Here is a 10,695-nt window from a genome sequence, read left to right on the forward strand (position 1 = left end):
TTAACTCCACAGTTGAAATGCCTTCTTATGCCTGGGCTATGAGGCACTGGTTATCAGTTGATTATTTCTACCCCAAAAGTTCAATTTCTCTGGCTACACTTTGTTATTCTGCTTCAGCCAACAGCAAGATGCCAGCTGTGCCTCTTGTATTTCTCAAAATCCCAGATTTTCTTCTTCTAAGGCTGTCCTACAGGTATTTACAGGGCAGTGGAAATGTTTGGTCCTACAGTAGTTCATTACATAACTAACCATCTCAGCACTCCTATTAAAGAAGAACTTTGGCAGTCAGATCACAGCTGTAGATGTTTGAGGCATGCGATTCTGCAAGGCCACGCAGCTTAGTTCCTAAAAACGCATAAAGGATGCTACAGTATGTTGCACTGCTTTGTGCTTGCACAGATTTTCTGACTGCTCAGAATCACTGCATATCTGCAAGAACAGAGCAACATCTGCAGCCTGTACTCGTTGTGCTTAATCCTGCACTCAGGGAAGTTACCAGGAGTTTTACACTGACTGCAGGGGAACTGAGGCAAGCCTCACTCAAGCAATGGGATTGTCCATGTAGCGGACAGGCAGTAATTCTTCACTGTAATGAGTGTGCAACCAAGTCACAGCTTCCAGCCTTTTCTGATGGCGCCGAATGAGGTGCTGATGTAGTTCCTCAATTTTAGAAGTCATCCTCGTGCCAAGGCTTGTTTCTCCTCCGATCCCGGATGGAAGTCGGCTGCAGAAATGACGACTCTCGCGCTCACCACTTTCCTCCAAAAGGAAAGAAAGAAGGGCCAACGGAAAGCTTGGCGCGCACAGTCTCGAGCGCTGCCCAGCCTTCTCAGGTCCGTCAGCCCCAGCAGGACGCACCCACAGCCCCGCCTCGCCTCGCCCGGAAGCGCCGCCCGCAGGAGCGGAAGCTCAGCGCGGAGGACGGGCGGGAGCCGCGCCATGGCTGGCAGCGGCGGGGCGGCGTGGCGCTGCGGCCGGCGGTCCTTTTCCCCCAGCCGTAAGCGGCTGAAGCCGCTGCGAACTGTAGTGGCGTGGAGGGGAAGGGCGGAATGGGACCAGGTGATGGTGGGGCTGTATTGTGGAGACAGCCGGCTGCAGCAGGAGGCGCTGGATCGGGTGTCGGCCTGGAAGAGCCGGTACGGGCTGCGTTCCGGCGGAGAGCTGCTTTCTGTGAGCATGAAGCCTACTGTGCCGGCTCTGCGCCTGGCTGGTCCCGGCCTCGTGTGCCGTGTCCGTAAGGGAGGCTGCGGTTGCGTGCACGTCGCAGGGGCTGCGTCCTGCAGGGCGCCTTCTTGCTGGAGCTTCCAGGCACGCATGGATCGTGCTGTGATATTCGGTCTGTAGGTGCCAGGGAAGGCAGAAGCCCTGCATGCCCTCCGCTTCGTAGACTTGTTTCCGTTGAGACTGTACTGTCTGAGTGCATCTCAGGACCCCACATCATCTCATTCCATTTGTGTTCACCCTATACCTCCATAAAGGAGTCCAGTCCAGTCACTGCAATTTCATGCTGTGAGAATACATACCTGGTATATAAGAGGTGATTCAATGCGTGTAGGAGTAGCAACATAAACACCACTGACAGTAAAGCATTCAGGAAGGAATCTTGCTGTCTTTCTATATGCATACCTTTAGGCTTCCTGGTGTTAAAAAACATGAAATGCGTTACAAAAACAAACCCTTTTTTGGGAGGATGGGAACAGTGGTATAGTCTTATAAGATTGCTTTTTTTTTTTTTCTTCTCTAGGTATGGCCCTAAAATGCCTCTTGCAGTAGATTGCACTGCTGAACTGATTCGTTGCAAGGTCCTAGATTCATCTGGCAAATTGAGATCACATGAGCTTATTCTCTCATATGGACTGGCTCTTGTAAGGTAGGACTCTGAAGGCCTTTATTCTGTAAGAAAAAGATTAGTACAAGTTACATTTTTCACTTGAGTAGTTTGACTTCAGATCTCTGGATCTCTAGCTTTATACAGTTTGTGGGGAATTTGTGTGATGGATTCTAAGTTTCTCTACTGCTCTCCATAAACATTATCTTTTCTATCACCTACATGCAGATTTGTCAACTTGATCACAGAAAGAAAACAGAAAATGGTCAGTGTTCCTCTGAGAAAACTAGCTATAGAGGTAAATATCTAAAGAAAGTTAATCAGTAACCCATGCATAGAGAAAGAATATACATGTTTTGTATTAAGAATAGTAGATTATTTTTTTCTTTAAGATATAAAGTCTAGTTTATTCTAGCAGTAAAGAAGTAATATAATGAGAAAGTACAGCAAAAATAACAGTTATAAATGTAAATACAAAGGAAGGAAAAACCCACAACTACTCACCTTTATAAAAAACAAACAAACAAAAAAAAACCACACAAAAAACAAACAAACAAACCTGAGATAGACAAGGATATCTACTAAGATACCCTTACCTCCTCTGCCAACCCTTAAATGAGGGCTGGGAAAGAGTAGATCCTGGCTCCACCCCTTCTTGTTACTCAGGTACATTGCATACACCTGGGCTGGCCCTGCCTTCCCAGCATGTGCTCCATTACTGCTTTCAGATATGGCTTAGCATTTCTGCTATAAAAGCCTTAAAGAGAGTTGATGAACTTTGAAGTTTTATTGAAAGTCTTGATTTAGATGTAAATGATGCTACCGTACAGGTATGTTATTTGGTTTTATTATTACAATAATGAAAAAGAGCTCTGTCTAAATTCAGTTATTAAGAACGAAGGTTATATTAAAAGTGCTTTGTTGTATTTTTAGGTGGTTTATTTTTGTCTTGCTAGTCTCAGTTGTTTTTGGTGAGTTTGTCTAGTTCAATACAAAGAAGAAAAGATTCAATATGTAATTGTAGTAGTAATTTGAGTCCTTTTAATGCTTGCTGTACTGACCATCATTTCTGACTTGAAACAGAAAGCTTTGAATATGAAAAACAAATGGTATTTGAAACTTGCTGTAGATGTAACCTTGTTAGGAACTCCTGCATGGGAGTAAGTAACTGTGGATTTTTCTTTTTTTTTTTTTTTTCTTTTAAGGAAGATACTTCTACTCACCTTCTACCAGTGATCAGACTTACTGATAGGTGTCTTTAATAGTCAGATAGCTATAAGAAAAAAATTAAATAGTATGGTTGTGTTTCATATACAAATACTGTCTAGCTTGTTTAATTAATTTAAATAAAAACTGACTTAATATATGTAGTGGAAATGCTAAGTTACAGTTTTAAACAATGATGGAGCACCTGGTGGGATGGTAGGGCCAACCCAGGGGAGCTCACATGTATGTGGTGTAGCTGAGTGACTGGAAGGGATGGAGCCAGGCTCCACCCCTTCTCTGATGTTATTTAAGAATTGGCCCTGGAGGTGAGGGTACTTCTTGCTGGAGATTCCTGCCCACCTGAGTCCTTTTGAAGTTAAGTAGCTCTTTTCCTTTATTTCTGTGGCTGCCCTGTGTGGGTTCATTCTTATTTGCTGTAGCTGAAGACTTTACCACCCACGTGTTATTATCCTGTTATGGCATTATAGTATATTATACAGCTCTACACTGTACTTCTGTCTGGAGAGGCAGTTGTTTTTACAGGAAAAGTGGGAGAACTTAAATTGTAAAATCACATCTCTATGGTTTCTAGGTTAAAGGAGGGCGGAGAATCAGAGGAGGGATCTTTTCCCACTGTTGATGGGGGAAGCTGGGAAGTGCCATGCTGAGGTGGCTCAGAAGTGCTATTCCCACCCAGTAAGAGGTTATCTGTGGCTTTGTGGGGCTGTATTTGGATTTAGCGTGATTCCTTGCAGCTTTGTGGTGATGTCTGTGACTGCTCTTGCAGGTGGATATCCCTATTTGGGTTGTGGACCTCCGTCATGAGCTGACTCATGGGAAGCTGCCCCGCTTGGCTCTGTGCCGCAAGGGTGAGTACTGCCTATGGGCATTATGGATAGGCCTTTCCAGTCATATCTAATGATGTCTGTCACATGGTACCCTCACCAGCAGGCAGATGGGGAGCTCTGAGGAGAACAACCATCTCTACTGAGACTCTGCCTAGCAGGCTGTGGGCTCAACCTGGAAGGGAGAATTGTAATGCGAAACAGCTAGGGGAGTGTACTTTGTGAGGGTAGCTGAAGTATGCTTGGTGGAGAACAGGCAGGAAAACTAGGAAGGAAATGTTGCTCTTCACTCTCCATTGTCTTCTGCTGCTGGCAGTGCTGAGGCAGAGTCCCAGTTCTTGGGAGATAGTCAGTGTTAGGCTTTCAGAAAGGACTGAAAGTCCTCTTCCTCATATGGAAAGAAATGATATGCCATTTGATGAAAATGGTAAGTGGGCTGTGCCACTGCAGATGTTATTCTACTTTGCTGGCTCCACGCAGAGGTGCATCACAGGGCAGGTATTCTGAGACACTTGGAAAAAAATACTGGAAATAGTAGTTTGCTGCTATTGTTTCTAACAGCACATGAAGTCCATGTCAGTGAAGGAGGTATATGCTTTTCCTAAGGGTTTGGATGTACATGAGACTGTTAAATGAATTTAGGGGAAATGCAGAATTGCAAGCAGTATTGCAAGCCTGAGCAAATTACCAGCTCATAGTGCTTGAAACAATTCCTGGGAATTTGGAGTTCAGCACTGAGAAGCCAGATTAATCATATTCAGCACTGTCTTTAAGTTGAGTTGACCAGTGAAATAGTGGTGGGATAAAAGAGTTGTTAGTTTTTTGTTCTATCTAATGTATGGTTACTGTAATATCTATACAAAAAAGTGACGTTGCTATAGATACTGTGTTGATCATTGAGATATTGAAGAATTGACTCATCTTCTCACCAGAATGTTGCTGTGTGAACTTAGTTTCCGCTTAAATTTGGCCTTGCTTGACTGAAGCAAGGTGTTGTAGGTGTTACGAGGATTTATGGGGCTTGAAGCTTTTTTTTTTTAATTCATTCATATTTTTATTAACGGAGTTGTATGTGATTTCAGATTCATAACTTGTTAGCAGTATTTCTAATCACAATGCAAGTTAGCAATGTGCCACAAAAAAAAAGTAAATGTCACTGAGAAGAGAATGTTTTATATTCTCCTGTAGGCTGTGATGTTGTGCTGGACTGGCTACGAAAGACATATTGGAGCCGTCAGTTGGGCAATAATTTGTGTGAGGAAAGTGAAGAGGAAGATGAGGAAGAGGAACAGGAAGAGATGGAGGCAAACACAGAGTTGGGTAGTGACACATGGGAGATTCAAACCCCACAGCATGAGGTCTGTCAGAAACATAAGGAATTCCATGGTAGGTGTCCATGAAGCAATGAAAAAATTTGGAAAAAAATTAAATCTTTAACCTGTGCTGGCAGAGCATTTTGAAGTGTCATCTTCTAGGCTGTACAGTGGCTAAAGTTGTACCTTAGCTCATATTTTGGGATTACTGTTTGGGCCTTAGTAGATTTTAGGGTGATTTAAGTTCTATGACACTGAATAAGCAATGTTGTAATCAGTAGCAGCAGTTAAAATATGGTGGTTTAAGACTGAATGCTGTGAAAGTTAGTTCTAGTGTTGTAACAGCCACAGTTTTGTTTGGATGAGATGCAAGCTTGTGGTGTTTTTTCTTCTCCCTGTCTACTCTAGGCAAGAGAAAGAACACTGTACCCCAAACTGCTGAGTAAGAGAAACACAATGTTATAGTAGACCTGCTGGTCTATAAGTTTAAAATAAATGGAATGGCAATGATCTATCAGTCTAACAGTTAAAATGCATCTGAAGTTTAATCGTGTGGTTGGCATCCTGATAGCAGGTGTCCGTGATACCCAACTGTTGATGTGTTCTGGGAGACAGTGCTAATTCAGGGATAGTCAGTGGTCCCAGAGATGGAGGAGGGACTTCATTGAGGTGGTGCAGGATTTTAATACATCAGGCTATGGTAGGTTTGTGAGTAGCCGCAATCATGTCATGGTGGATTTGAGGTGACTTATGTTCCTACAGGCAGTTCATGTTCAGACACATGTTTTTTTCCTAGACTGATTTGTTCAAGGAATTTTTGAAGCTGACTGTGTTTATCTACTTCTCTTTGGCCACTGCTAATGATAAAATACTGAACTCCTAGACCAAAATTTGCAGTACTAGGAAGGTCTGGAAATTGTTGGGAGTTGGGTAGAAGTCTTCAGTATTTTCTGTCCCAGGATTTATGATTTCATTCCACTGATGTCTTCCTTGAGCATGCATTTGCAGAGCTAAACAGCTTACCTATGACCTATGCTTGACAAAGCTCTGTATTGTTGACCCATTCCCTGTTTTAAGTGTGTGTATATATATGTTTATTTCTAGAAAAAGTCAGAGATGTGTTGATATCCTACAAAAATGAGCAGTTTCAGGTAAGCATAGCCTGGTCTGCTTCTCCCTTTATTTGGATGGGAACGTGTTTTAGAGGTGCTCTTTCTCGCCTGCTTTTTGAATACCTCAGTATAGGATTCTAATGGGATCCTTGTGGTTGTTGATTATTCATCCCCTCTGTTTCAGTTGTTTGATCTTCAAATATTCCGTGCTCAACTATGAGATCAGAATGGAGAGCATTATTGTAGTCAAACTGCTGCTGGATTCTTATTCCTTTTCCTTTATGTAACTTTTTTGTTGTGGTAGGCTCATGTTTTCCTTCATACATCTCACTTCAAAGACATGTAATAAAGTATATTTGTAATATAGCTTAGTTAGCAGCAAAACTATAAGTGTGTATTGGGCCTCTCCCTTATTCTTGACGAAGAAGGGGAAACTTCCTTTCTGTTACTGGGCAGGGAAACAAATGACTGCTTACACAAATTCAAAGGTATTTTGTTTTTAGGTTTTTAGATAATTTTCTCAGGATGCTTTGTTTTATGGTTAATGTGAGGTAGCAGAGTAGAAGAGAGATGGTGTAGAAGAAGGAAACCTGTGTTTTGCTTTATTCTTGAAACTCCAAATTATAAAACTTTCTGCATTCTTCTTTCTAGCTTTTTTCTTCACACTTCCCTAGCTCTAGGTAGGTTAGGGCATTTACAAGAAAAAACAGTTGCAATCAAAATTGTACTTAGAGGTATTTGATTTCAGCTTCTAACAAGTCAGTGCTCTCAGGAGTGTTTAATGACTAAAGCTTTCTGAAGCAAATTCTAAGTGTGGTCTATGGGCTTAGATAATGTCAGTTTCTCTCTATCCCGTTTACAACTGTTAAGAAAACACAAGACCTGAAGGCAACACAAGTTACAACAAGCAGTATTAAGTTCCAAGCCCTTGCTTTAGTCTCTAATACATGTTAATTTATTAATTCAATCCAGATAAGCTGCTTTCTGTACTGCTATTGCCTTGTATTCATGGATGTGATATATTGCTTGTTATTAGAGTGGATCTATATTCTAGTAAAATATTTGTTAAAGCCCTACCAGTTAACTGTTCTGACTGTGTGTGTGTGTGTGTGTGTGCTGTTCAACAGCCTTGTTTCTTGCCTTATTTTTTGTGGGTCCTTCCAACTGGAAGGAAGAGAAGAATGTGTAGTGAGCGAAGGTTATAGTTAGGAGTTCCATATTAATTGTTTTCTGGAAGTGAAATGGAGGCAACAGTAAGATCCAAAAATAGGACTGTTTTGGAGGCCACAACTAAGGTGAATCCACCTCACTGAGCTGTTAAGGCATAGGAATGGGAGAGCTTTTGTAATTAGGGTCAGTGCAGGCTCCCGTTAATGCCTGGATTTTTCCTTTGCTCAGGTTATGCAGGCAGTCCAGTCTGTTTCAAAGTCTCGAGAACTGTGGTCTAATTCTTCTTCAGAAGTGGACTGGATTCTGGCTCAGATCAAAGACTTAATGCAGGAGAACAGGTATGTCTCTGAAAATTAACTGAGATGGAAGAGTGTGAAGCTGCACCTGCAGACCTTTCTCACTACCTGTTCACTGTGTTGTTCAGCTGTTCCTTAAGCAATTTGTTGATTGCCTCAAAGCCTTTGAGCACAAAGTTATTAATCTCTCATAATGAATGTTTCCTGTGCATGCGGGTCTTAAAGGCATGCGATGTGTTCTGTGTCTTTAGCTGTTCTGACCCTGAGGTGTGTCAGCATCTTCATCATTCAAAAGCTCTCCTGAGAGCCCTATGTAGACTTCGATATCACAGGATTTTTCAAAATTGCACAGCAGTATTTGCCTCTTCCATACTTTACAGTCTTCCCTCCACTATAGGGCCTCTGGGACCCAGGATGTTGACACTTTATTATTGCTGTATAAAATTGCGTGGAGTTTCTGTCCCACTCTGAGAAACACAATTAGTGTATCTTTAGAGGGGAGAGACAGTCAAGTTTAAATTTGAGCTGTAACTCATAATGCTTTTAATGTGAACATGTATGTCATACAAGCTGCTGGTTAATTTAAGAATCTATCAGGTGTTGTGCTAGAAGTTGTCACAGCTTGTGATAAATAGCTTCTCTGCTGGTAAGGCTGGTTCCTCACTTCTGAAGGATGCTCTCCAGCAAATAACAAATACTTCTGAGAGCGGTGTGCTGGGAGGAATCTGTGTTGGCCTGCTTGTGGTGTTATCTGGCCAGTCTGCAAGCAAGTTTGCTTTCCTGCAATTAGTTTTGCACCTCTGTAATGATTTAACAGGCTTGAATTTAGACATGTCTTTAAGCTGCTTGAATCTACTCCAGTGGAATGTTGTTCTGTTCAGGGTGGTGTAACTAGAATTTGGCAGGCTTTTATGCGTGACTGTTTGTACAAAAGCTTTAGTCTGGCAGATGCACAGAGCAGTTGAAAAGTAACGTCCCAACCTCAACTCCACCTCTAGCTTGGAAAAAATCTGTGTGGTAATGTGTTGATGAATGGCTTCTGTTTATATCAGCAAAAAACACCTGCGTGTAGATCTTTTATTTGGGAAAACTGCTAGTGTGGCTGAGTAGTTAAAGTACTTCAATGTTGGTTTTGCAGTGTGTATGCCTGTGTCCTTCCAAGCTGGTAATTCAGATCAAAGGATTTGATTTTTCCTGTATTTCAGAAAGACCTACTTACCAAAATATTTTGGGATAGCTGTAAATTACAAATTTCCTATTGAAGTCCTCTGCTGCTGAAAGACTTGCACTGTACTTCTCAGAGTGGTAGCAGTTCAAATGACATATTGCATCTGAACAAAGCATTTAAGTGCTTCGTATAAGCTCGTATAGTGCATGTCATTACTGACAAATGCTAAATTCCAGTATGAGCAATTTGAGCTGCCTGAGCATGATGTACATTCAGGAAAATAAGTACACTCATATGGAGGGGGATATAAAAGCTGTTTGAAAGCCTCAAGCTGCTAGAGCAAACCATAAGATTTCTCTTGCTCCCATACTTCATCCTTGAGCGCCTGCTTAAGCTATTTTTATTCCAGCATCCAGGTGCAAGTTGTAAAGAACACAAGCTGATCTGTTTATAGTCAGTGGAAAGCTGTGCCTATGTTCAAGTTTTTTGTAACCATGTACACGTTTTCTTTCAGACCTCAGAATGATTAAAAGCAGCTACCAGAAGGATTCTTATGTGTACCGCTTCTGTTTGTTAGTAACAGCATATCAGCTGTACTGAAATTGAGACTCTCTCATATGAGATTCCACTGATACTTACACGGCAACATAAATACACTGATGGTATGAGGGAGAGAATCAGAAAAAAAGACAAAGAACTTGAGTGTTGAGATAAACTATTTACTATTTACCTAGATAGTAAAAAAGAGGAGGGAAAAAGGATAGTAGTTATAGTAAAATATGTACACAAAATAATTGATGCACAAGGAATCGCTTACCACCCACCAACTGTTGCTCAGCTAGTCCTCGAGTAGCACAGGCTGCTTGACCAACTTCCCCCCTGTTTTCATATGTATAGTGTTTTATTTGCATGCTGTGGTATGGAATGGAGTATCCCTTTGATCATTTTAGGTCATCTGTCCTGGTTCTGTACCCTCCCAAATTTTGTGCCTCTGCAGCTCTCCTCATAGGTGCAACAGTACAAGAAGCTGAGTAACTGAAATGTCATTGGCTCTGTACAGCACTGCTCAACAGTAATTAGAAACACTGGTGTGTTTTCAACATTGTTTTTCCTCTGGAGCCAAAATATCCCAGCTGAAACCAGGACATCTTTCCAAGTTTCACTGGGACATATCCAACACAAAACCAGCAGGTTTTAATGCTTTAAAACAAGCTACTTCACCACAGTTATATTTGGCTTATGAAGATGTTACAGAACTGGTGCAAGTGGTGTTTTGATATGTGAAGGACTAAATGGTATCAATTAGACTTTGTGATTGTTCTAGGGAGACAGTGGCTGAAGTTCTTCTCAGTGATGGCTTTCTCATTCCAACAACAGATTGTCTGAAGATGTTAAATATAAAGTATGAAGGTGAGTGTTTTGGGAACCATGTGACTTGTGTAAAAAGCACATAGCCAATATTACAATCAGTTCTGTTCTTTTTCATCATTATATTGAGATCTGTAATTCTCTGCATAATTTTTTTGTCTGTGACCTTAAACATCTTTGAGCTTTTCTATAGACCCCTTTATGGATGTATCTAGCCATTTCTTTTACATAAATCTTTGTTATGGAAGCACAACTCTTCAGCACTGAATGCTGCTTGCTTCTTTGCCCATATCCAAAATAGTTACTTATTTAATCAGCTTTCTCTAGTTGCTTTTCTACACTGAAGCTATGAACCTGATATATATATATATATATATATATATATATAT

General features: G+C 41.3%; 1 protein-coding gene across 1 annotated transcript in view; it reads left to right on the forward strand.

Annotated features, from left to right (window-relative positions):
- The first annotated feature begins 939 nt into the window (after positions 1-939).
- The window catches only part of LAS1L (LAS1 like ribosome biogenesis factor), a 21,059-nt gene continuing 11,303 nt past the window's right edge, over positions 940-10,695 (forward strand). The window contains exons 1-8 of the mRNA XM_042886472.1: positions 940-1,136; positions 1,745-1,870; positions 2,057-2,126; positions 3,822-3,903; positions 5,068-5,265; positions 6,297-6,343; positions 7,703-7,812; positions 10,263-10,348. Of these exons, the coding sequence (XP_042742406.1) occupies positions 940-1,136; positions 1,745-1,870; positions 2,057-2,126; positions 3,822-3,903; positions 5,068-5,265; positions 6,297-6,343; positions 7,703-7,812; positions 10,263-10,348 (916 nt within the window). The remainder of the gene's footprint in view (positions 1,137-1,744; positions 1,871-2,056; positions 2,127-3,821; positions 3,904-5,067; positions 5,266-6,296; positions 6,344-7,702; positions 7,813-10,262; positions 10,349-10,695) is intronic.

Source organism: Lagopus leucura, unplaced genomic scaffold (genome assembly GCF_019238085.1).
Source record: "Lagopus leucura isolate 7727_CA_CO unplaced genomic scaffold, USGS_WTPT01 Super-Scaffold_100057, whole genome shotgun sequence".
NCBI classification, from domain to species: Eukaryota; Metazoa; Chordata; class Aves; order Galliformes; family Phasianidae; genus Lagopus; species Lagopus leucura.